This window comes from Coregonus clupeaformis, unplaced genomic scaffold (assembly GCF_020615455.1).
Source record: "Coregonus clupeaformis isolate EN_2021a unplaced genomic scaffold, ASM2061545v1 scaf0661, whole genome shotgun sequence".
In the NCBI taxonomy this organism is placed as follows: Eukaryota; Metazoa; Chordata; class Actinopteri; order Salmoniformes; family Salmonidae; genus Coregonus; species Coregonus clupeaformis.
The window spans coordinates 197,208-224,405 of NW_025534116.1; the positions used below are offsets into that span (position 1 = coordinate 197,208).

Genomic DNA, 27,198 nt, shown 5'->3' on the forward strand with positions numbered 1-27,198 from the left:
AACTTTCAAAGTTCTTGAAATGTTCCGTATTGACTGACCATGTCTTAAAGTAATGATGGACTGTCGTTGCTCTTTGCTTATTTGAGCTCTTCTTGCCATAATATGGACTTGGTCTTTTACCAAATAGGGCTATCTTCTGTATACCACCCCTCCCTTGTCACAACACAACTGATTGGCTCAAACGCATTAAGAAGGAAAGAAATTCCAAACACCTGTTAATTGAAATGCATTCCAGGTGACTACCTCATGAAGCTGGTTGAGAGAATGCCAAGAGTGTGCAAATCTGTCATCAAGGCAAAGGGTGGCTATTTGAAGAATCTCAAATATAAAATATATTTTGATTTGTTTAACACTTTTTTGGTTACTACATGATTCCATATGTGTTATTTCATAGTTTTGATGTCTTCACTGTTATTCTACAATGTAGAAAATAGTACAAATAAAGAAAAACCTTTGAATGAGTAGGTGTTCTAAAACTGCCTTATTGCTATTAACGTACCAACGTAATTAGAGCAGTAAAATACATTTTTTGTATACGGTCTGATATACCACGGCTGTCGGCCAATCAGCATTCAGGGCTTGAACTACCCAGTTTATAAATATATTTACACTCCAGACTCCTACATTGCTCATCCTAATATTTATATATTTCTTAATTCCATTCCTTTACTTTTTAGATGTGTGTATTGTTAGTTATTACTGCACTGTTGGAGCCAGGAACACAAGCATTTCACTACACCTGCAATAACATCTGCTAAATATGTGTATGCAACCAATAATTTGATTTGATTTTTGAAAGTGTTCCATAATTCTCAATCCGCATTGCGTTGTGGCTAAGAACAGCCCTTAGCTGTGGTATTGTAAATTGGCCATATACCACACCTCCTCAGGCTTTATTGCTTAAGTAGAACACATAAGTGTTTTATAAGGCATTATAAAGGTCATTAAAATAATTATACATATGTTCTTCATAGAAACTGTTATCCTTTATATATTCTAACAACTCACATTTTAAGATTCATTATTTCATTTGTTCCATGTTAAGGACTCTAACCTAGGAACAAAACTATTTGTCTCCCTCTTCCTGTTGCATGCAGTTCCTCTCTCTCTTACTCCCTTCTTCTAACCCCTCCCTCCCTCCTTCTAACCCCACCCCTCTGGCTGAACCAGGAAGTCCATCCCCATCCCACAAACTCTCTTCTGAGGAAACGAAACTGATCTGAGTCTCTGTGTCGTCTGTCTGTGTGAGAGTGAACAACAATCCAAATGGCTCTGCAGGGAGTTCTGCTGGACCAGGACCAGTTCTGTTGTTCTGTCTGTCTGGATCTACTGAAGGAACCGGTGGTTATTCCCTGTGGACACACTTACTGTAGGAGCTGTATTGAGGGCTGCTGGGATCAGGATGTTCTGAAAGGGGTCTATAGCTGTCCTCAGTGCAGAGAGACCTTCACTCCAAGGCCTAATCTGAGGAAAAATAACATGTTGGCTGAAGTGGTGGAGAAACTGAAGAAGACAGGACTCCAGGCTGCTCCCCCTCCTGCTCTGTGCTATGCTGGACCTGGAGATGTGGTGTGTGATTTCTGCACTGGGACCAGAAAGCAGAAAGCCCTCATGTCCTGTCTGGTGTGTCTGGCCTCTTACTGTGAGACTCACCTCCAACCTCACTATGAATTTCCTGCTTTCAAGAAGCACAAGCTGGTCAAAGCCACCGCACAACTACAGGAGAAGATCTGCTCTCATCATGACAAACTGCTGGAGGTTTACTGTCGTACCGATCAACAGTGTATCTGTTATCAGTGTGTGATGGATGAACATAAAGGCCATGATACAGTGTCAGCTGCAGCAGAGAGGACTGAGAAACAGGTAAGACCAGAACTACTTGTTGATGACTGTCTGATAAACAAATAATTAAAGATACAGTAGGAACTAAGGCTGTTTGAATATGAGATCATTCAAATGAAATCGATCCACGGCAGAACAAATATGAACACAAACCTTGAGTATATTGAGTTTGTTCCAAATGTATCACAATTTTCTGAAGTCAAACACTATTATCATTCCGAATGCCCTTTTAGGCGTTCAAAGTTCAGTCTCAACCCCTTGATACATGTAAGTCTACCATAAAAACTATAATCATTAACATAGCAACATAGAAAATGTCATATGGTAAAGGAACTTCCTCAAGATTTTAGACCTTCCTCTCTATGTGCCCTTTGTCACATTACTATACTATTGATCTAGTGGACAAATAAAGCTTGATAGCTCATTGAAGAGTGATTCTCTACAGAGGCAGCTGGGGATGAGTCAGCAGAAGGTCCAGCAGAGATTCCAGGAGAGAGAGAAGGAGCTGAAGGAGCTCCAACAGGCTGTAAAGTCTCTCAAGGTGAGTATTGTTGACCAGAGGAGACACACCATTTCTCTTCTCTCCTCCAGTCAGAGAGAGAGAGAGAGAGAGAGAGAGAGAGAGAGGGAGAGAGGGGGGGGACCCTCTCCAATCCCTCTGACCCCACTGTTGGGAACAGGCTGTCTGGACTCTTTTCAGAGAATATACTGCTTAATGTAACCGGCGGGATATGAACCAGGTCTACCGCGGGAGAAAGCAACAGCTTGACCGTTACACCAAGAGGACATTCCCTATTGGGCTGAGGGCCGACACTGATTTTGAAATCGCAGGCGGGGCTACTTCATCACATAACCATGAGTAACCATGACTGACTCATGTCCCCTATACATTAACATGGAGCCCTCTCTCTCTCTCTCTCTCTCTCTCTTTCTCTCTCTCTCTGTCTCTCTCTCTCTCTCTCTCTCTCTCTCTCTCTCTCTCTCTCTCTCTCTCTCTCTCAATTCAAATCAATTCAAATCAATTCAAATGGCTTTATTGGCATGGGAAACATATGTTTACATTGCCAAAGCAAGTGAAATAGATAATAAACAAAAGTGAAATAAACAATCAGAAATGAACAGTGAACATTACACTCACATAAGTTTCAAAGGAAAAGAGAAATTTCAAATGTTATAACTCAAGTGCAAACAGAGTGAGCCATGCGCCAGACCGAGTTCTGGAGGTGAAATGGAAATGAATGAGGGAGAGTTAAGTGAGGTAGAAGGTGTGGTGAAGAGCTCAGAACCAGAGCCTGGCATTAATGGACATGATAAAGAAGAATCTGGTGCAGTAGGTGTTACATTGTTGGAGAAAGTGGATCCATACCTTTTGGCAGATCCATTTGTGGTTTCAGGGTGGGTGGGAAAGGAGTTGGGTGCAGTTGAATCAGTGAAGGTAACCTGTAGTGGACTTGTGATATTTGTTTGTGTTTCTTCTGACCAGAGGGAGTGGGCGCTCCGTGTCACGCAACTTTGGTCAAGATCTGTTTCTTGCTTTGCTCTTAGGAACAGGGCACCATTGAAAGGAGTGATTTCTGGGGTAGCGTTAAGTGTGGAGGTGGAGAAATTCAAGTTGAAGATTACTGGTGTTTGTGATTCCCGCCGTTTGGTGCAACACAGACCCGGTGGTGAGCGTGGTGAAACAGAGGAGTCACTGTCAGTCCTTTTGAGTTTTGAGTCTTTACCCGACAAAGTCATGTTAGGATATATCAGTTATCCTGTTAGAGCTTTTGTGGCGAATCCACTGCACTGATTCAGGTGCAACGTTTATGGTCATGTTGCAGCAGTTTGTAGGAGGGAGATTCCAAGATGTGGGAAATGTGCAGGAGGGCATGGGATAGAGGTTTGTGTAGTTTTGGTCGATAAAGTTGTGTGTGTCAACTGTTGGGATACCCATGTTGCTGGGGATCTGAAGTGTCCGGTGCGAGAGAGGCAGGTCGAGGTGGCTAGAGTCAGAGTAGTGCAGAAGGTGTTGTATGCTGAGGCAGTGAAGAAAGTAGAGGAGGATGGGTCAAGGGTGAGACATCCTGAGAGGATCCCTGTGAGTAATAGATCTGTGCCAGCACAGAGGGATAGGCCAACGAGTGATATATGCTTCAGTAAAGTTAGCTTCTTACAGTTCATAGCAATGGTTATCAACTGTACCGCAGAAATGGAACATAAATCACAGAAAATAGATGTTGTGGTGGCAGCTGCAGAGAAGTATTTGGACATACAAGATTTGACTTCAGAAGAGTTACAGGGTGTGTTGAGTGGTGGTGTCCCATCCTCCCAGGCCGTTGGCATGGTGCAGGAGCAGATAGGGTCAAAGTAGTGGAATGGGGTAGTGGGTATTTAATGAGTGTAGGGTTAGTTGGAAGGGTGTTTTTCTGTATTATTATAATTTCCCCTTTTCCCATTTTGTATAACAAAGTATAATGGATTTATATTATAGTCCAGTTGGGGGCAGTAATGCAACATATTGGATGCCAACCGCCGTTAAACTCCAAAGTAGAAGAATCGTTATATTATGGCTATGTACAGTGTTGTAACTATGTCTCTGTCTCTCTCATTCCATCACTTTTGCGGTAGTTGGTTGTGTGGGTCTCTGGTTATGAATGGGGTGCTGACAGACAATCGTTGATGGATATTTATAGACCTCTGATCAGGACGACAATTGATTACTGGTGTGTAGTTTTCAGAAGCTGGACAGAATCCAGTATAAAGCTTTAAGGATATGTATTGGTGCATTTAAATCAACATCTGTATGTGCCTTACTGGTGGAGGGAGGAGAGATGCCTTTGGATATACAGCGTAAAAATGGTCATTATCTTATTGGGTTGAAAGGCTGTGAGGTTGAGCATCCCACTGCTACTGTTCTAGATGACTGTTGGGAATATACTAGTAGACAAGGCAGTGGTTTTGGTTGGACAGTTGGAAAGCTTGCTGATGAGAGTGGTTTGAGGGAGTTGGAGGTTGGCCCTTCTGTGGTGATAGGGGATGTTCCTCCATGGTTACTCCCAGACCCTGTTGTTGATCTAACCTTGGTAGAGAAAATGAAAGATTGGTCAGAAGTCAGTGATATAGTGAAACTGGTTGACAATTACATTGGTAAATGTTTTTATGCTTTTTTAATGCTTTTCACAGACGGATCCAAGGACCCAGATAGTGGGCTCACAGGAGCAGGCGTTTACGTTCCTGAATTTGATGTGCAAATATGTAGAAGACTAACAGATGAACTGTCAGTATACTCAGTTGAACTGTTGGTGATAATAGTTGCCCTCCAGTGGGTGGAGGACGTACAACCTGTTAGAATTATAGTATGGTCAGATTCTCTGTCTGTATTGAATAGTTTATCATCTGGTAAATCTAATAGGAGTGACCTGCTATTGGAGGTATTAATGTTATTATGGAGAATTGAGAGAATGGGTGTAGTAGTGAGATTCTGCTGAAATTGTAGACCAGTTAGCTAAAAGAGCTTTGAAACTAGATACAATTTATATTAATGTTCCACTGGGTAGAGGTGAGGCCAAATGTAAGATCAGAGCCATTTTGATAGATGTGTGGCAGAAGAATTGGTACTCTGAGCACAAGGGCCGGCATTTATATGAATAGTTTACAGTTTTACAGAAAGGTCGATGGACCAAGATTCAAAGGTCAGATTAGGAAGGAAGAGGTGGTGTTTACTCGATTGCGCTTAGGACATTGTACATTGATCTCGTCATTACATCTGGTTGGCAAGCATGTGAATAGTTTGTGTCTGGGGGGTACGGTCGATGAAATGGTGGAGCATGTGTTGTTATATTGTTGTAAGTATGTTGAAGAGAGGGAAAGATTGAAGTGTAGGGTCATTGAGGTTGGACGGGGTTGGGGGGGTTTGGAAGGGATTTTGGGGATAGGGGAGGGTCTATTTTGAAGTTAGTAGGGCTCTTCTTTATTTTCTCAGAAGTACTGAGTTTGGTAGGAGGATTTAGAAATGTTGGAAACCGTGATTGACCACACACTCCAGCACAGTAGGTGGCGGCATGCACTTTTTAACGTTGGTTTGTGGACCGCCCTTATATCCTAGAAGAAGAAGTTGGTTGTGTGAGAGTTTTGTGGTTCGTGAGGAGGCCTACTATTCTTTTTTCTTTTGGTTCTTGCGTATTTTCTGAATTTATTTTCTCATGGTGGAGGGTTTGTTTATTGGTTTCCACTGTTTATCGTTTAGATTTGAGGGGGGAGTAGGGGTAGTTTGTTAGGGTGGCGTGATGGCCTCAACCGAGTGGAGAAGAAACGCTGTCGCTTCGGATGCGTTCCGGAGAAAGGTGTGGAGGAAGTTTTGGTCGGCGAACAGGTTGGAGCGGAACATCTGCACTCTGCATCCAGAATGAACAAGGCGGTGGTTGTGTTAATGAAAAAGGTTTGTCTTGTTGCGAGTGGGATTTTTGTGAGGGGTGTGTTGGTGCAGATTTCGCCTCTTTCGATAAGAGTTGTGGTGGCTAATCTGCCTCCGTTTATTACTTACGAACAGACCGCAAGTAGTTGGTTAGTTTTGGTTAATTTGCAAGTGGTTTTCGTGTGCTCTCGGCTGGGTGCCAAGTGGAATCCGTTAAACATGTCTCTTTTCGTAGGCAAGTGTTTGTTTCTTAACAAACTTCAAGGTTACGCAGGGGAGGGGTGGAACATGGGGTTTGCTAGCACAGATAGTTTTCGGTGTTTCTAGTGTGGGGATCATCAGTTATAGGCTACAAGCAGCAATATGATTGATAGGTAGGACAGGTATTGAACCCCGGCCAAATAATCCCTACTCAGATGCGCTAACCTCAACCCTAGTAAACATGCATTATAAAAACATTCTATATAAAATTATCTCATATTGGGGGTAAATAGCCTCTGAATAGAAAAGAAAAAACACAGCATCTTCCAGCCCACCAATAAATTACATAATGCAACCGTCGCGGTTAGCATATTTACCTCAACATGCCCCTCGCTTGCGTGAGAAGGCAGAGTGCTCGATGCTGGTTGATGAATTTGACAATTAATGTACTAGGAAAATACGTTTTTGTCGACCAGAGGTGACTGAATTAATGTTTAGGCTTATTGATAATCATTATAGTAATGAAGTATAATTTCAAAACATGACCATAAAAACAGGTAATAATAAACATGAATCATCATTGTATTACTTCACAGTAATGTGTTTTCAGTCCTTCCTCTTGCGTTAGCAGTGTGGAAAGGGACAGTAAAAAGCGCTGGCAGGAGTTTTCCTGTGAGGGGGAGTGGTGGTGTATCCAGGGAGAGAACTAAACTAATCTTCTGAAATGTCATTCATGGTCTTATGCTGCCATCTATTGGAATTATTAAGCAACTGCAGTAGTACTGAATAAAGTGTTTTTCCTTACTAATCCTTACTAAAGTAGTGATTACTCAGAATTGCAAAATAAATGGCAGGGGTACCAGGAGGGAGGAGAGTATTTTTTTTTACATTTTAGTCATTTAGCAGATGCTCTTATCCAGAGCGACTTACAGTTAGTGAGTGCATATATTTTCATACTGTCCCCCCATGGGAAACGAACCCACAACCCTGGCGTTGCAAGCGCCATGCTCTACCAACTGAGCTACACGGTAGTAGTAGTAAAGCGGTGGTGGGGAGGGTTGCAGCTGGGCTACATGAGCTGAGGCAGGTTTCTGTAGTAACAGAGACTCCGGTGGGCGAAGGCTTGGTGGGCTCATCCCAGGAAATATTGCCTGTCATTGGGGAAGAGGCTCTGATCAGGGGAGAAGTGCAGGGGGGCAGAGACTGGGGAGGAGGAGGACGGTACCTTGCCAATGGAGGAGGAGGAAGAGGGGGGAGGTGAGTCTGCGGGAGCGGAGGACAAGGCGTCTCGTTTTCAGACGGCTCATTGGATCCAGAGCTGACAGCCAATCAGGCTGAGGGCCCAGTATATACGGTGAGAGAACTTTCTAGGTTCCTGATGGAGACTAAAGGGGAAAAAGAAGGTTCTGCTGGAGTCTTATTTGATTGATCCTGGAAGGTTTGTAAGGTCAGTACAACACGTGATGAAGAATGAGGGGTTTAGTGTCCTCTCACCCAGGAAGCGGTATAGGCTGAGAAAATGGGTCATGGGTTCTTAAGGGCATGTCTTCAGAATCTGCTTAAATTGATGTTTTTTTCTGGCATGGCGGCTTTATGGGCTTCTCTACTGGTTTCTGATTGTGGTGATTTCCCTCCCACCTCTTATGGAGATTTCACGGTTAGACTTCCTTAACATGAACGGCGGCAAAGACTGGGGGAATATGTAAACCAAAAACATTTAAATGCCATGGCAGAAATCTTAGTGCAGGGGTAGCAAAAGAGGTGTGTAAGGGTAGGTTGTTAGTGTTTAGAGCCCAAATAATGACCTTGTCTTTGCTTTCATAAATGTGTCTGCACCTGGTCCTCTGTAGCTCAGCTGGTAGAGCACGGCGCTTGTAACGCCAGGGTAGTGGTTTCGATCCCCGGGACCACCCATACACAAAAAATATATATATATACAGTGGGGAGAACAAGTATTTGATACACTGCCGATTTTGCAGGTTTTCCTACTTACAAAGCGTGTAGAGCAGGGTTCTTCAATTCCGGTCCTGGAGGGCCGAAACACCTCTGTTTTTCATCCTCTCCTTCTAATCAGGGGCTAATTCAGACCTGGGACACCAGGTGAGTGCAATTAACTACCAGGTAGAAATAAAAAACAGAAGTGTTTCGGCCCTCCAGGACCGGAATTGAAGAACCCTGGTGTAGAGGTCTGTAATTTTTTATCATAGGTACACTTCAACTGTGAGAGACGGAATCTAAAACTAAAATCCAGAAAATCACATTGTATGATTTTTAAGTAATTAATTTGCATTTTATTGCATGACATAAGTTTTTGATACATCAGAAAAGCAGAACTTAATATTTGGTACAGAAACCTTTGTTTGCAATTACAGAGATCATACGTTTCCTGTAGGTCTTGACCAGGTTTGCACACACTGCAGCAGGGATTTTGGCCCACTCCTCCATACAGACCTTCTCCAGATCCATCAGGTTTCGGGGCTGTCGCTGGGCAATACAGACTTTCAGCTCCCTCCAAAGATTTTCTATTGGGTTCAGGTCTGGAGACTGGCTAGGCCACTCCAGGACCTTGAGATGCTTCTTACGGAGCCACTCCTTAGTTGCCCTGGCTGTGTGTTTCGGGGTCGTTGTCATGCTGGAAGACCCAGCCACGACCCATCTTCAATGCTCTTACTGAGGGAAGGAGGTTGTTGGCCAAGATCTCGCGATACATGGTCCCATCCATCCTCCCCCTCATTACGGTGCAGTCGTCCTGTCCCCTTTGCAGAAAAGCATCCCCAAAGAATGATGTTTCCACCTCCATGCTTCACGGTTGGGATGGTGTTCTTGGGGTTGTACTCATCCTTCTTCTTCCTCCAAACACGGCGAGTGGAGTTTTGACCAAAAGCTCTATTTTTGTCTCATCAGACCACACGACCTTCTCCCATTCCTCCTCTGGATCATCCAGATGGTCATTGGCAAACTTCAGACGGGCCTGGACATGCGCTGGCTTGAGCAGGGGGGACCCTGCGTGCGCTGCAGGATTTTAATCCATGACGGCGTAGTGTGTTACTAATGGTTTTCTTTGCGACTGTGGTCCCAGCTCTCTTTAGGTCATTGACCAGGTCCTGCCATGTAGTTCTGGGCTGATCCCTCACCTTCCTCATGATCATTGATGCCCCACGAGGTGAGATCTTGCATGGAGCTCCAGACCGAGGGTGATTGACCGTCAGCTTGAACTTCTTCCATTTTCTAATAATTGCGCCAACAGTTGTTGCCTTCCACCAAGCTGCTTGCCTATTGTCCTGTAGCCCATCCCAGCCTTGTGCAGGTCTACAATTTTATCCCTGTCCTTACACAGCTCTCTAGTCTTGGCCATTGTGGAGAGGTTGGAGTCTGTTTTATTGAGTGTGTGGACAGGTGTCTTTTATACAGGTAACGAGTTCAAACAGGTGCAGTTAACACAGGTAATGAGTGGAGAACAGGAGGGCTTCTTAAAGAAAAACTAACAGGTCTGTGAGAGCCGGAATTCTTACTGGTTGGTAGGTGATCAAATACTTATGTCATGCAATAAAATGCAAATTAATTACTTAAAAATCATACAATGTGATTTTCTGGGTTTTTGTTTTAGATTCCGTCTCTCACAGTTGAAGTGTACCTATGATAAAAATTACAGACCTCTACATGCTTTGTAAGTACAAAATCGGCAGTGTATCAAATACTTGTTCTCCCCACTGTATATATATGCACGTATGACTGTAAGTCGCTTTGGATAAAAGCGTCTGCAAAATGGCACATTATATTATATTATAGTACAGGGCTCAGTTCTCTGTTTCACCAGAGGGGTTGGAAAAACAGAGTGGGGAAACCAAGAAAATCCCTTGTTTTACATTTGTCTGATGGGCTTATAACTTCTGTTGTGGGGAGATGAGGGAGCCTGATGGGTGGGTAACTTCTGTTGTGGGGAGATGAGGGAGCCTGATGGGTGGGTAACTTCTGTTGTGGGGAGATGAGGGAACCTGATGGGTTGGTAACTTCTTTTGTGGGGAGATGAGGGAGCCTGATGGGTGGGTAACTTCTGTTGTGGGGAGATGAGGGAGCCTGATGGGTGGGTAACTTCTGTTGTGGGGAGATGAGGGAGCCTGATGGGTGGGTAACTTCTGTTGTGAGGAGATGAGGCTGTGGAGTTGTACTCTGATTTATAGAGGGCAGAACTCTGTGGTCCTCTGTAGCTCAATTGGTAGAGCATGGCGCTTGTAATGCCAGGGTAGTGGGTTCGATCCCCGGGACCACCCATATGTAAAAATGTATGCACATGACTGTAAGTCGCTTTGGATAAAAGCGTCTGCTAAATGGCATTATTATTATTATTATTATTATTATTATCCTGGGTTTTCTCAGGTTCTGCTCACAGACCTTTCCAAACTCTCTCTGTCACAGATAAATCAAATAGACATTTCCCTGGCCTTTCACAAACTCTCAGCTGCTGTCTCTCAGACGGTCTGCCTGTGGATTTTTATAAAAAGTTCTGGGGAATTATTTTACAGGATGTGTGTTGTGTGAGTGCGTCGGGGTGGGGGAGCTGTCGCTAAGCTGTAGATGGGAGGCTTTGACTCTCCTGCCCAAAAAAGTAGATTTGAGCGACTTAAAGAACTGGAGGCCTGTGGCATTGCTCTGTTTGGACTATAAGGTCTTTACCAAGGTCCTCGCTAACAGACTGAAGTCCCACCTGGACTCTATTGTACACAAGGACCAAACGTACTGTGTACCAGGACGCTCAAACACAGACAATCTGTTCATAATCAGGAGAAAGCCTTTGATAGGGTGGACCATGAATATCTGTTCAATGTGTTGTTTTGGTTGTGGGGAGAATATTGTGGCCTGTGTTCAAATGCTGTACGCTGGGGCTTCATGTATGGTCAAGGTGTGGGGAGGGCTCAGTAGGCCAGTCTGGGTAGGGAGGGGCATTCACCAGGGATGCCCTCTGTCAGGGCAGCTATACACTCTTGTTATTGAGCCCTTTCTGGGCCTGCTACGCAGGAGGCTACAGGGAGTGTGGGAGCCAGGCATAGGGTTGGGGACAGGCATAGCAGTGTCAGCATACGCTGATGACGTCTGTGTTGGTTAGGGATGAGCAGAACCTACAGGCCCTGGAGAATAGTTTGAGGGTGTACGAGGGGGCGTCTTCTGCTTAGGTAAACTGGGGCAAGAGTGAGGCTCTGTTATGTGGGGCATGGAGGGACAAGTTTAGACACATCAGGAGCTTAGCGGGAGTGAAGGGGCATCAGTGGCAGGGGGTTGTGGGGGCTGAGAGCATGGCAGGGTATAGGTGGAGGGTGCTCTATAAGCTCCCAGTGCTGGAAAGGTCAGGGGTCCTCCAGTGGAGGGTATTACATGGAGCCCTGGACACCAATAGCCAGAGGTGGGACAAAGTCATTGTTATGCAAGTCACAAGTAAGTCTCAAGTCTTTGCCCTCGAGTCCCGAGTCAAGTCGAGTCAAAGATGAGGCAAGTCCCAAGTCGAGTCAAAAGTCAAAGCCATCAAGTCTCAAGTCGAGTCCAAAGTCCTACCATTTTAGTTTCGAGTCATTTCAAGTCCTCTTACCACAGAAATAAAATGTATACAAATCATGTATGTCTGTAAGATTTGTATTTATTTAAACCTTTTTATACAATAACATTAATCAAATACAGCAAAAAACATAACATTTAATTTTCACAAAAAAAATGCTTGTATTTGAACAGCATATTGCACTAGAACAATGCGAGAGAGAGAGAAGAGAGAGAGAGAGAGAGAGAGAGAGAGAGAGAGAGAGAGAGAGAGAGAGAGAGAGAGAGAGAGAGAGAGAGAGAGAGAGAGAGAGAGAGAGAGAGAGAGAGAGAGAGAGAGAGAGAGAGAGAGAGAGAGAGAGAGAGAGAGAGAGAGAGAGAGAGAGAGAGAGAGAGAGAGAGAGAGAGAGAGAGAGAGAGAGAGAGAGAGAGAGAGAGAGAGAGAGAGAGAAAATGGTTTACGGGGGAAGGACAAACACCAAAGCTCTGGAAGTAAAAACAGTGTGGGAACCTGCACTGCAAATGAACAGATCTTACTCCATGTGAAACTCCTACCACAGGAGAGAGAGAGCTGTGTGGACAGGTGATGAGCAGAGAGTGAGTGTGTGTGCGCGCATGCGTGCTGTGGACAGGTGGAGGGAGGCCCCTATACTGCATTGCATTTGCAAAAGATCAAATTGGCCAAAAGTCTGTCAGTCATTTGTGCACGATGGGGACGCAGAATGATGCCACCATGGCTGAAAACTCGCTCCACTGGAGCACTAGAAGCAGGCACTGCCAAGACTCGGATGGCTACTTGAAAGAGTGAAGGAAGAGTCTTACTGTTCAGTGCCCAGAACAAAAGGGCATTCTGTCCTTCTGCCATGTCAATGTAGTGACTTAGCTGTACTGCTGGTGGGGTCCCAACATCCCTTTTCTGCCTCTTATGGTATGCAGCAAACAGCCCTTCTCCTTCCATGTCCTCTAGTTCTTCTTCAGCAGGCACCGGCACAGGCTGCTCTGTCTCTGCAGCATCTTGCAGGATCAATTCTAAAAATAAAAATAAAAACGTGTCACAACAGCAGAAACAAAAGAGCCCTTATTTCTGATGTTGATGATACTGTTCAAGACTGAAATGTTTTATTATTATTAAAGTCAGATTAATATCACATTAGATCCTATATCAGATTAAGATCAAATTATTGTACGTTGCATTTAAGTTGCATTGCAAGTCAATAATATTTACCTTTAACTCGTTGTGCCACCTCTGCCTTGATGTCACGGTTGACCAGCACATGGGGCTCAATCCACAGCAGACAAAAAGGCTGGATCCAAGGCAGCTGCTTTCAGGTAGACTGTGTCTGAAAAGGGGGCAGTGATCCCTTCTTGAGACTGGGCCATTTTTACATTAATGAAGATCCCAAGAAATCTTTTTTTCAGGGATGCCTGCAGACCTCTGACCAGGCCACTCAGGGAAACGAACTTGAGGCTTCAGCTTCTCAAGATGGTGATTGAGGGACAAGATGGATGGAACAACTGCACTGATTGTAATGACTTTCTCCCCTGTGTCAAATCAGTTGCTTCTCCGAACGGTTTTAAGATGTCCACCAACTCCTTCAGCAGATTCCACTCTCGTGGTGTGAATGACAGTTCTTTATGCCCGGCCTTCTCAAGAACTGCGCAGAGCTTTTGCTGATCACAATGAAGGACTGCTTTTACCTGCCGCAGTGTGGAATTCCACCTCGTGCTCACTGCAGCAGGGATGCCTCTGTGCTCCCCAAATTCACCATCGAAGATGTCTTTAAACGTTGTGCTTGTGTGGAGCAGGGAGCTAAGTTTTGATAACTTGGAGAGAGAAGGACATGCCGCTTTTGTTTCTTTCAAACCGTCTCCCACAACCAGCTGCAATGTGTGTGCAAAACACTGCAGGCGCTGTTTCTTTGCCATAGCAGCATCGACGGTTTGCTGGTCTTCTTGGGTTAAGTCATGCCATAGCTCAGGATCATCAAGATTATCTCCAGCATCTTCATCTTCCTCCTGTTCACTGGGGAAGCAGACTGTAAATGCCTTGCGCATGTTAGCAGCATTGTCACTAATTATATAGTCCAATTTAGCTTTGATGTTGTATTCATCACATATTGCCTCAAATTGGTCACAGATTCGCTCTGCTGTGTGAGAGCCTTTGAAGCGGTTGCAGGCCAAGAGATTAGTCTTTAGCTGTCTTTCGATCAGACCAAATGTCCACAGTGACTGAAACATGGTCAGTGTTGCTCAATTGAGTTTTTAACTTTGACCGTCTCTCCTCAGCAAGGCTCTCTGTTTTTGTGGTCAGCGTTCGGCGACATACTGGGGTATACTTGCTGTCCAGCACAGCCAGAAAGTGACGAAAGCTCTTATTTTCCACAATAGACAGAGGGAAATTGCAATCAATAATCAAGTCAGACAGTATCGCATTGGAGATGGCCTTCTGCTGTGGGTGGGTCAGGCTGTAACGCCCTACACGAGTGTCAAGGAATTGTGAGATTGAAGGCTGTTGTGGTTCATCTACGATGATTTTGTTCATCTGGTATTCTTCATACCTGTAACAGAGAAGAATATGAAACAGATGTCAGAAAATCCTTTACAGCCACACATGTTGTATTTGAAACTACTCTTTACTCATATCAATGTTGTTGTGTTAATATTCATTGCCTATTGTACACTACGGTTTACGATAATACATTTCAGTGTCAGTGTATGCAATATTAAGAATATTTTCACTGCTTCAAAATTCATAAGAAAGCCCTTTCCCTCAAGAAACTGAAGTCATATGCTTTATAGCAGTGGTTTTCAAAGTGGGGACGGGGACCCTTGGGTGCCGCGGGGGGGTTCTAGGGGGGCCATGGCAAGTTGGCATGAAAAGTATAGAAAAACAAAATAATTGAATAAATTAAATAACTAAAGTAAACCAAATTAAACCAAAAATAAGCTAAACAATATTCCCATTAGTTAAGAACTGCACTATAATAATCTATTGCATCTCTGAACATTACTACTATAATCGTTATTATTTTATTATATACTGTATATATCCCAGTGGTGCGCTGCCTCACAGACCTACTGTAGACTACGGTAGCACTCTGTCCATGCGCTGTCTGCTGTTTGGGCATGATATGAAAAGGGAAGGCTAATGGTGGATCTACTGTGACTGTGTTATCATTTTCCTCTTTACAATGTATACGTCTTACTATGTTTCCTGTTGTACTTGGATGGGTTTAGGGATGCACCAACTACATCCGAGTTGTGAAAGGGGGTGCATTCATTGTTTAATTGTGATATTTTGTCTTCAGCGACAGTTCAGCTTAGTTGTGATTAACCAAAATTACATAAACGACCTCAATGAGGCAGCACACCAGCAACTCTGAAACTGAATTCTAAAACGCTTAACGTGAAAACGCTTAACGTTGCTTAATGCTTAATATACTAAGACAGTAATATTATAAGACCAAACTCTGCAAATATCATATTAATAAAGCATACTATGTACAAAACATCAGATGAGCCCAGAATACATAGTAGCCTACATAAGACATGTTAAGCCTTTTCTTATAATGGTTTTCTATGGGAGGAAAACACTTAACGTGTTGTTAAACGTGTTTGCGTTCATATTCTGGCCTCATCTGATGTTTTGTACATTTAGTATACTTTATTAATATGATATTTATAGTTTGGTCTTTTAATATTACTGTCTCAGTATATTAAGACACGTTAAGCCTTTTCTTATAATAGTTTTCTATGGGAGGAAAACGCAACGTGTTATTAAACGTGTTTTGCGTTCATATTCTGGGCTCATCTGATGTTTTGTACATAGTATACTTTATTAATATGATATTTACAGAGTTTGGTCTTTTAATAACACTGTCTTAGTACATTAAAAGAACGTTAAGCGTTTTTTCACGAAAGCGTTTTAGAATGTCCATATAATAGCAGTTCAAAAATCCATATTTTTGTAAGCATGAACCAGCAAGGGAGACGTGCGTTTGTCTCGTTGATACAGTAAATATGCAGCAGCTAGCTAGTAAGTTACGGTACATCCGATAAGGTGCGTAGCATTCGTTCAAAACTTACCTTTCTTTGTGCAACTTCAGGTGTCGAACAAAGTTGGACGTTGTGGCAGCTCCGTCTGTAATCTTCGATCCGCATGTTTTGCAGATTGCAACTCGTTTTTTTGTCGACTACCTCGTAATTTTTATAGCCAAACCAAACTATCTTCGGTATCATTTTGACAACTGGCGCGTTGTTGCTTGATGTGCTTCATTGGTTGTCTTGCAATGTGCCTGCTTAGATGCTGTCGAATCAAAACAACGTGGGACTACAGTGATTGGATAACGTGCAGGCAGCGCGCGCTCTCTGTATGCATACAGGTGGATGGTGCACATTTTTTTCACAGATGCAGATAAACGGAGAGCGGCGCGGCGTGTGAAATTTTTTTCCCCAGTTTTCATGGGAAGTAGCAAGTCTTCTCGAGTCATAAGGCGCAAGTCCAAGTGAAGTCACGAGTCATTGATGTTAAAGTCCAAGTCGAGTTGCAAGTCTTTGTACATTTTGTCGAGTCGAGTCTGAAGTCATCAAATTCATGACTCGAGTCTGACTCGAGTCCAAGTCACATGACTCGAGTCCACACCTCTGACATTTAGTATACTTTATTAATATGATATTTATAGTTTGGTCTTTTAATATTACTGTCTCAGTATATTAAGACACGTTAAGCCTTTTCTTATAATAGTTTTCTATGGGAGGAAAACGCAACGTGTTATTAAACGTGTTTGCGTTCATATTCTGGGCTCATCTGATGTTTTGTACATAGTATACTTTATTAATATGATATTTACAGAGTTTGGTCTTTTAATAACACTGTCTTAGTACATTAAAGAACGTTAAGCGTTTTTCACGAAAGCGTTTTAGAATGTCCATATAATAGCAGTTCAAAAATCCATATTTTTGTAAGCATGAACCAGCAAGGGAGACGTGCGTTTGTCTCGTTGATACAGTAAATATGCAGCAGCTAGCTAGTAAGTTACGGTACATCCGATAAGGTGCGTAGCATTCTGCTCAAAACTTACCTTTCTTTGTGCAACTTCAGGTGTCGAACAAAGTTGGACGTTGTGGCAGCTCCGTCTGTAATCTTCGATCCGCATGTTTTGCAGATTGCAACTCGTTTTTTGTCGACTACCTCGTAATTTTTATAGCCAAACCAAACTATCTTCGGTATCATTTTGACAACTGGCGCGTTGTTGCTTGATGTGCTTCATTGGTTGTCTTGCAATGTGCCTGCTTAGATGCTGTCGAATCAAAACAACGTGGGACTACAGTGATTGGATAACGTGCAGGCAGCGCGCGCTCTCTGTATGCATACAGGTGGATGGTGCACATTTTTTTCACAGATGCAGATAAACGGAGAGCGGCGCGGCCGTGTGAAAAAATTTTTTTCCCCAGTTTTCATGGGAAGTAGCAAGTCTTCTCGAGTCATAAGGCGCAAGTCCAAGTGAAGTCACGAGTCATTGATGTTAAAGTCCAAGTCGAGTTGCAAGTCTTTGTACATTTTGTCGAGTCGAGTCTGAAGTCATCAAATTCATGACTCGAGTCTGACTCGAGTCCAAGTCACATGACTCGAGTCCACACCTCTGCCAATAGCTGGTTGGCTCGGGTTGACCTGGGAGTTGGGGAGGGGTGTCCGTTTTCTGCAATGACAGACTGTTCATCATGTTTTTTCTGTGTTGCCAGGGTAATGCCATTACTGTTGACGCCTTAGGGTTGAGTTTGAGTTGTACAAAATGATCAACAGTGTGGAGATGTTTCAGGAGGTATGGGGGCTCAGGGGGGCTGTCTGTACGGCTGGAGAGGAGGGGTTGGATGGACGGTTGGAATGTGGTGCTGGATGGTGTATTGTACTGTGGTGTTGGGTACTGGATACTGTGATTGTGTAGAGGATGTGGTGTCACGCAATGTGTTTTTAGGAGGGGGGGTGTTAGTGTAATGAGGATGGCTCATTAAAGTAAGACAAGTCAGTCTCTCTCTCTCTCTCTCTCTCTCTTAACAGCGCTCTGCACAGGCAGCAGTGGAGGACAGTGATAAGATCTTTACTGTGCTGATCCGCTCCATTGAGAGAAGGCGCTCTGAGGTGAAGCAGCTGATCAGAGCCCAAGAGAAGGCTCAAGTGAGTCAAGCTGAAGGACTCCTGGAGCAACTGAAGCAGGAGATAGCTGAGCTGAGGAAGAGAAGCACTGAGCTGGAGCAGCTCTCACACACAGAGGATCACATCCATTTCCTCCAGGTAACTCAACTGTCCTGTTACATGTGATATGAAATTAAAACTCTCAATCATTTGGTTCTGCTCTCTCGCTCTCTCTGTCTCCAGAGTTATCAGTCTCTCTCCAGTACCAGTGTATCTTCAGACTTACCCAGCATCGTTGTCCGTCCTCTTCAGTACTTTGGAGATGTGAGTAAGACTGTGTCTGAACTGAGAGAGAAATTAGAAGACTTCCTTAAAGTAGAATGGACCAAGATCTCCTCTACAGGTGTGTTGAAAATAATAAGAACATCAACTTTAGACCATTGAAAGTTCCCTACTAGTCATATACATGTGGAATATGGTGTGATGATAACATTCCCTCTCTCTGTGAATGTGTTTGTGTGTCTGTAGTGAATATAGTGGATGTTGTACTGCCTCCAGAGCCCAAGACCAGAGAACAGTTCTTACAATGTGAGTCTCTTTATTCTGAAGTAACTAACAGTCTCTTTTTACTGACACTCCTAACAATCCCTCTAGAAATATATAGCAATAGTAGATCTAATCAAAGACTGGGTATCTATCTGACTCCTCATATTTCTCTGATTTGATCTCTGCTGTGCTCTAATCAAAGACAGGGTAGATCCAGTATCTGACTTAACTTATTGTTCTAACTCCCCTCATTGGTCTCTGCTCTGCTCTTCTCCCAGATTCCTGTCAGCTCACACTGGACCCAAACACAGCACACACACGCCTCTCTCTGTCTGAAGGGAACAGAAAGGTGACCTATACAGGCCAAGTCCAACCATATCCTGTTCATCCAGACAGATTCACAAACACCTACCAGGTTCTGTGTAGAGAGGGTCTGTCTGGACGCTGTTACTGGGAGGTGGAGTGGAGTGGGGAGGATGTTTATACAGCAGTCTCATATAAATACATCAGCAGAACAGGGAGAGGTAATAGATTTGGACACAATAACAAGTCCTGGAGTTTAGAGTACTATAGTGGTGGGTATTTGTTCAGACACAATAATGTTGTGACTAAAGTATCAGGCCCTCAGTCCTCCAGAGTAGGAGTGTACCTGGATCACAAGGCAGGTACTCTTTCCTTCTACAGTGTCTCTGACACAATGACCCTCCTCCACAGAGTCCAGACCACATTCACTCAGCCCCTCTATCCTGGGTTTTGGCTCAATAATAGTACTGCTGAGCTGGTTAAACTGTAGTAGGGTCCACATAGATACTAGTCATGCTGGTGTAGTCTATAGCTGAGCTGGTTAAACTGTAGTAGGGTCCACATAGATACTAGTCATGCTGGTGTAGTCTATAGCTGAGCTGGTTAAACTGTAGTAGGGTCCACATAGATACTAGTCATGCTGGTGTAGTCTATAGCTGAGCTGGTTAAACTGTAGTAGGGTCCACATAGATACTAGTCATGCTGGTGTAGTCTATAGCTGAGCTGGTTAAACTGTAGTAGGGTCCACATAGATACTAGTCATGCTGGTGGTGATGGTCCCCAGATATAATACTCTGTTTTTCTGTACAATTATTTTTGTCTGACTGATTTAATCTTCAGAGTTTAATTAAAACTTAATGTATTTTTATCAAATGCAATGTTTTAATTGGCTACATTTACATGAATCATGATGTTTGCTGTTAATGTATGTTGGTTGGCATTCAGAAACATTGATATGTTTTCTCAATTGGTTCTCTGTCTCAATGTAATTTTCCTCAGTTGCATGGAACAGGTAGTATTACTTACTTGCTAATTGAACTATATGGGCCGGTTTCCCGGACACAGATTAAGCCTAGTCCTAGACTAAAAAGCATGTTCAATGGAGATGTCCGGGAAACCGACCCTAAGTTTGGCATCTTTTATTCTCCCATACTGCTCAGTCAAGCAACATTAAACCTGTCCAGCAGGTGGTGGTATTAACCAAACAATAAAAACAGCAGATATCTTGACTTGTCACTCAGTATATCAGTAATGTTCAGAATTGTACTTTAATATCATTGGAGATTGATGGTCTTTTTAATCCACTATCTAGAGTCAGGAACAGATGAAGTTAGGTCTGCTACTGTTCAGTTATTAAATATGGTTCATGGTGATGGGAAATAAAAAATACATCTAGTAGTAGTTTTCCTTTGCTATTTATTCCAAGGTGTGTCTTTAACTTGTAAATGGATTGTGTTGAAGCTGGCATGTGGTGTGGATGATAGAATAGAGTGAATAGAGGAGAGAAGAGAGGAGGAGAGGAGAACATAATATAGAAGACAGATAAGATAGAGAGACAATTCATACCCAGGGGAGTTACTGACTCTGGCCCAAATGACACCCTGTTCCCTACGTAGTGCACTAGGCTACTTCTGACCAGATCTAAAGTAGTGCACTACATAGGGAATAGGGTGGAGATTGGAGATTTGCTCACTGGCATTAGAATATTAGAACATCATACTGTAATGTTAGTGGTTGCCTCATTAGAATATTAGAACATCATACTGTAATGTTAGTGGTTGCCTCGTTAGAATATTAGAACATCATACTGTAATGTTAGTGGTTGCCTCATTAGAATATTAGAACATCATACTGTAATGTTAGTGGTTGCCTCATTAGAATATCATACTGTAATGTTAGTGGTTGCCTCGTTAAAATATTAGAACGTCATACTGTAATGTTAGTGGTTGCCTCATTAGAATATCATACTGTAATGTTAGTGGTTGCCTTGTTAGAATATTAGAACATCATACTGTAATGTTAGTGGTTGCCTCATTAGAATATCATACTGTAATGTTAGTGGTTGCCTCGTTAGAATATTAGAACATCATACTGTAATGTTAGTGGTTGCCTCATTAGAATATCATACTGCAATGTTAGTGGTTGCCTCATTAGCATATTATAATATCATACTGTAATGTTAGTGGTTGCCTCATTAGAATATTACAGTTTTTTACAATCACTTTGGCACATGTCAGAACCTTGACGTCATTTTTCATAACTCTAGACACAAAACTCACAACCAATGATCAAAATGCACATTTTTCAATTGCTTGGATACAATACACATAAAACTAAGATCATTTGTTCATTTAACAAAAATCACCTGTTCAATATGACACAACTTAACATCAAAGTACTACTATTTCAAAAGGTAATTCACACATTACATTTCAGATGAGTGTCTATTCATTTCATTACAATTATCCAACTATCAATTGATACAACTGCTCAAAATGATAAGTAACTTTTGCATTACTCTTAATGCATAGTTGTATGGAAACAGACAAACAATATTCCATGTTTAGATCATGAAAGTTTCAAAGTAACGAGATTCATTGTCACCAATTAGCGTGGAGCATGAACCAATTAGACTACATTATCTATGGATGTAATATTTAATCATCATTCTTTATCAGACACCGTTTCTATGGTCCCATGTACCACCTTTTCAGACTATTTACAGTATTGACAGTACTGCACTGTATGGATGCAGGCCCTTGTAATTGCTTATCCAATTCTGCCAACTCGCTACTGATGATTGAGTTCACTTTGTGGAACGAGTATATAAACAATTGATTGGGATCCACTTGCAACAACATAGCGATACGTACTGTAACATGGAGCCGGCAGGTGATCCAGGTCACAATAGAGGTCAAGCAGTGGTGGGAGGAAGACGTGTTGGTCAAAGGAATGGCAGGGGACAAGCACCCCTTCTGAGAGATGTTCGTGGGCCTCGTTTGAGAGGTGTGGGGGAACGTGGTAGAGGACAAGGCCACGGACCAAGACAGCGGCAGCAACAGTAAAGAGTGCAATGAAATCCGAGCAATAGTTGTAGACCATGTCATAAATCATGGCATGACAATGACTGAGGCGGCTACAATGATACAACCAAACCTCAGAAGGTCAACCGTGGCCTCAATAATCAGAACTTTCCGCAATGAGAACCGGTAAGTCGTCAGCATGCACTAAACATTATGCTACTCTCAATTGTCAAATGACTGCATACCAATGTGTATCACAGAGTAGGTGATGTGACCAAGTGTCTTCTTACTGTAATGTTCCCTGTAGAATTGAGACTAGGCCAAATAGGGGAGGCAGAGGCAAAATTCTGACTGACCAACAAGAGCAGGATGTGGTCAATTTGGTTCGGGCCAGAAATGATATTCGCCTTACAGAAAATCGCCAGCATATCTTAGACAATGAAGACATGTTTAACAATGTGGAATCCATAAGTTTGCCGACCATTGCACGCATGCTGAAAAGGCACCAGGTGTCTTTAAAACAACTATACCGTGTGCCTTTTGAAAGAAATGCAGACAGAGTGAAGCAAATGAGTACTGAGTATGTTCAGGTATGTTCAGTTTCAAGATGGCTGTTGTAATAAAATTCCCTAATAATTCTACATTGTACAGTAATCAGTAAATCTCTTTCCAAAATGTATTTTTAGAGAGTGATGACAACCATCACAAATTCATATATTTGGATGAGACAGGCTTTAACCAGGCCAAGACAAGGAGAAGAGGTCGGAATTGCATTGGCCAGCGGGCAACCATCCAAGTACCTGGACAATGTGGGGCCAACATTACCATGTGTGCGGCTATATCAGAAGATGGTGTGGTGGGACGCAGACCTTGTATTGGATCATATAATGCAGCTCTCCTTGTAACCTTCCTTGATGAGCTCGATCAGGTCTGTAGAGCTGATGGTGTGACCTATGTCATTGTGTGGGATAATGTCAGGTTCCACCATGCTCATATGGTGCAAGCATGGTTTCAGGCCCATGCACAATTTACCACCCTGTATTTACCCCCATACTCTCCTTTCCTTAACCCGATTGAGGAATTTCTCTCCACATGGAGATGGAAGGTTTATGATAGGCGCCCTCATGAACAAGTCACTCTTCTCCAGGCCATGGATGACGCATGCAATGACGTCACGGCAGACCAGTGTCAGGCCTGGATTCGCCATGGCCGAAGGGTTTTTTCCAAGATGTTTGGCTAATGAAAACATCCATTGTGATGTAGATGAGAACCTGTGGCCAAATCCACAAGACAGAGTTGATGAAAATGTAGAAGTACAGTAATCACTCCTATGTTTTGCTTTTTACAGTACAAGCAAGCAAGTTGAGGAACACCGCATTTGATGTTTTACAGTACTGTATTGTTTTTCATCAATATATTTCAGATTTTGTTCAATGATTCCACTGTGTCTGTAGTATTCTCTCTACTACTGCAGTACTTTTACAGGGATGTATTTACATGTAGTACCATAATGTTTTGAGTTTTGTGTCTAGAGTTTTGAAAAATGACGTCAAGGTTCTGAAATTAGTGCCAAAGTGATTGTAAAAAACTGTAACAGTCTTCCAATAGGGCTATGATCTGGTTCAATTCCCCTTTTTTAACATTATTGTAAGAAAATACATCTTTAGACAAAGCACATTCTTTGTAGCCTGGTCCCAGATCTGTTAGTGCTCTTGCTAAACAGATGGCATGATAGCACATACAGACTGACACTCATGCTTCAGACTTTTACTGTCTACCTGATCACCTCTTGGCTGTTGCAATCCTCTGTAAATGTGTCTCTTTTTCTCTTGATGTAAACTGTAGTACTGGCAAACCAGTCAAATCAGAAACTGGGATCATTGTTGATCCATTTATGATCAGATGAGAATATTTAAATCCCCCATGTCCATGTATGAATCCAAACAATTCTGTATTCTGAATCAATTACTGAATCAATGTGATCTTTCAATATAAAAGTCAAAATCATGACATTGGAATTGCTCTGTTATTGAATTGATTGACACAATGAATCAGCTATTTCCAGTCATCTATGTAGCAGTATATCCACAGGGGGAGGAAGTGCAGGGAGATGCCTCTGATATGACTGGGTGTCAGGTGGAAGGAGATCACAGAGCCTGGAACAGAGAAGAGAGGAAGACTGGGAAGAGAAAGAAGCATTCATTTGGTTCAAACGTCTCTTGTCTGTCTCTAATACACCAGTAGGGGTCATCCTAACCCTAGCTTCCAGAGTTCAGAATACTATCCTCCATGTTGGCAGTTGGTTCCAACACTCCACATTCTAACTTCATCCCAACTACATATGGTGTCCATTGACATTGTAAATCTCCAACCCAGTTTTTCTCTGTGTACGAACAGTGTAGCAGCAATAGGTGTGTCAGAAATACGTGCTGGCTCTCTGTCACTCCCAGGCGGGGGTGACGAGGGCCTCAGCCAGCCCCAGTAGGATGTACTGGGGAGCCAGCTGGAAGCAGGCCATGGAGGACACCTGGAGCACCTTCCCTGACAGGGCCTGCTCCGTCAGAGGAAAGCCCTTCCTGTGGACCTCAGACAGGCCTGCTACCAGGACAGACTGGGCCGCACACACATGACCCAGCACTGAGAGAGGAGAGGAGGGAGGGGAGAGGGAGAGAAACAGAGAGAGAGAGGGAGAGAGACATTAACATTGACTGGCTCATTGATGTGGATGGTCTGTGTGTGTGTGTCTGTGTGTGTGAGTGTGTGTGTCTGTCTGTCTGTGTGTGTGTGTGTGTGTGTGTGCTTACTGATGACTCTGGCGGGGGAGAAGGGTGTTTTCTCCATGGACAGGTAGCAGGAGGTGACACACTCCATGAGAGGGGCCAGCAGCAGCAGAGGTAGGATGCTGATGACGTTCATGGCACCGATGGGCAGGAGGAAGCTGTTCAGGTGCAGGTTAGAGTTCATGGTCTGAATGTAGTAACCTGATGGAATCTGTGGGAGAGGTCAGGGTAACAACATATTCAAGGACAACTTTATGGAGCATAAATAAACATTATAGCTTTGCCAGTTTTACCCCCAACATCTGAAAAATAATGTATTTGGACTTTCCACTGAAAACAAACAATGACCTGAAAATGTTCTAAAAATCAATGAATGAATGGAACCATTTATTTGTCTCTGTGTGCAGTTTGAAGGAAGTTTCTAACTAGCGTTAGCGCTATGAAGTCTATAGTACCTGCTAGCATGCAATAGACTTCCAGTCATTGCTCTAACGCTAGTTGACATTGGCTCCCAAAACGACCTCTAACTTCCTTCATACAGGATGCAGAGACATTAAAATGGTATCCATGAGTTCATCTGACTCTGGGGAAGTAGATAAAGGGCTTCACTGCCTAAATCCTGAAGTAAATCTTTAAATTGAGTTTTTAAGTGATTGCAATGATTAATTTTTACATGTACATTTACATTTTAATCATTTAGCAGACGCTCTTATCCAGAGCGACTTTCAATTAATGCAAAATGTGAACCACTATTTTAAAAAATGGTACAAAAGAGTATTTTGTATTTTGAAAATAAAAATACATTGGGGTGTAGTTCAGCCCAGTGTGATTAAAATGACAAAATACTCAGAAGTAGTTAAAATACATATTTCACATAGATGTAACATAAATACTAACCATCTCTGCCTGCTACCCAACACTCTGTCACTTTTCCTTATCAAATAAACCACACCCCCTCTACATACAGAGTACACTGTCAAGTAGGAAGCCACTTCCTGTCCTCTGGTGTAGAGTTCCATGAAACACAAAGTAATCTTTGACACTGCCATTGATTAACCTACGGGAGAGAGCACCAAAATGGCAGAGAATCAGGACCTGTTCCATTGCTCCATCTGTCTGGATCCACTGAAGGATCCGGTGACTACTGCCTGTGGACACAGCTACTGTATGGGCTGTATTAAAGAAAGCTGGGATCAGGATCGTCTGAAAGGTGTCTACAGCTGTCCCCAGTGCAGACAGACCTTTACCCCAAGGCCTGTTCTGAAGAGAAACATCGTGCTGGCTGAAGTGGTGGAGAAACTGAAGAAGACAGGACTCCAGGCTGCACCCCCTCCTGCTCTGTGCTATGCTGGACCTGGAGATGTGGCGTGTGATGTGTGCACTGGGACCAGAAAGCAGAAAGCCCTCATGTCTTGTCTGGCGTGTCTGGCCTCTTACTGTGAGACTCACCTCCAACCTCACTATGAATCTCCTGCTTTCAAGAAGCACAAGCTGGTCAAAGCCACCGCACAACTACAGGAGAAGATCTGCTCTCATCATTACAAACTGCTGGAGGTTTACTGTCGTACCGATCAGCAGTGTATCTGTTATCTGTGTACAGTGGATGAACATAAAGGCCATGATACAGTGTCAGCTGCAGCAGAGAGGCCTGAAAAACAGGTAAGACCAGAACTACTTGTTGGTGACTGTCTGATAAACAAATAATAATTACAGTAGGATCTAAGGCTGTTTGAATATGAGATCATTCAAATGAAATCAATCCTCAGCAGAACAAATATGAACACAAACCTTGAGTATATTGGGTTTGCTCCCAATGTATCACCATTTTCTAAAGTCAATCAACATTATCATTCTGAATGCCCTTTTATGAGTCCAAAGTTCAGTCTCAACCCCTTGATACATGTACGCCTACCATAAAAACTATAATCATTCACATAACAACATAATAAAATAATTTCACACAGACAGTTCCTCAACATTTGAATCCCTATCTTCTATGTGCCCTATGTCCCATTACTATACTATTGATCTACTGGACAAATAAAGCTTGATAGCTCATTGAAGAGTGATTCTCCACAGAGGCAGCTGGGGATGAGTCAGCAGAAGGTCCAGCAGAGATTCCAGGAGAGAGAGAAGGAGCTGAAGGAGCTCCAACAGGCTGTGGAGTCTCTCAAGGTGAGTATTGTTGACCAGAGGAGACACACCATTTCACTTCTCTCCTCCAGTCAGAGAGAGGGAGAGAGACAGGCCTTTATCTAATCCCACTGGCCCCACTGTTTGGAAACAGGACCCCTTTCAGAGAACACACGGCTTAATGTAACTGACAGGATATGAACCCGGGTCTACTGCGGGAGAAACCAACATCTTGGGGGTTCGATCCCCGGGACCACCCATACGTAAAAATGTTTTCACACATGACTGTAAATCGCTTTGGATAAAAGCGTCTGC

General features: G+C 43.1%; 2 protein-coding genes across 2 annotated transcripts; both read left to right on the forward strand.

Moving 5' to 3' along the window:
- The first annotated feature begins 1,193 nt into the window (after positions 1 to 1,193).
- Positions 1,194 to 19,437, forward strand: LOC121547129 (tripartite motif-containing protein 16-like). The gene is made up of 6 exons (XM_045216273.1): positions 1,194 to 1,863; positions 2,288 to 2,383; positions 18,024 to 18,257; positions 18,342 to 18,501; positions 18,627 to 18,686; positions 18,923 to 19,437. Exons 1-6 carry the CDS (start codon positions 1,267 to 1,269, stop codon positions 19,435 to 19,437), a joined length of 1,662 nt encoding a protein of 553 aa, XP_045072208.1. The 5' UTR covers positions 1,194 to 1,266.
- A 6,348-nt stretch (positions 19,438 to 25,785) lies between these two features.
- LOC123485356 (E3 ubiquitin/ISG15 ligase TRIM25-like) lies at positions 25,786 to 26,922 on the forward strand (the record flags this gene model as incomplete). Its single annotated transcript, XM_045216272.1, has 2 exons — positions 25,786 to 26,409; positions 26,830 to 26,922. Coding segments are annotated over exons 1-2 (675 nt in total), but the record flags the coding sequence as incomplete, so codon positions are not given.
- Positions 26,923 to 27,198: the final 276 nt, after the last annotated feature.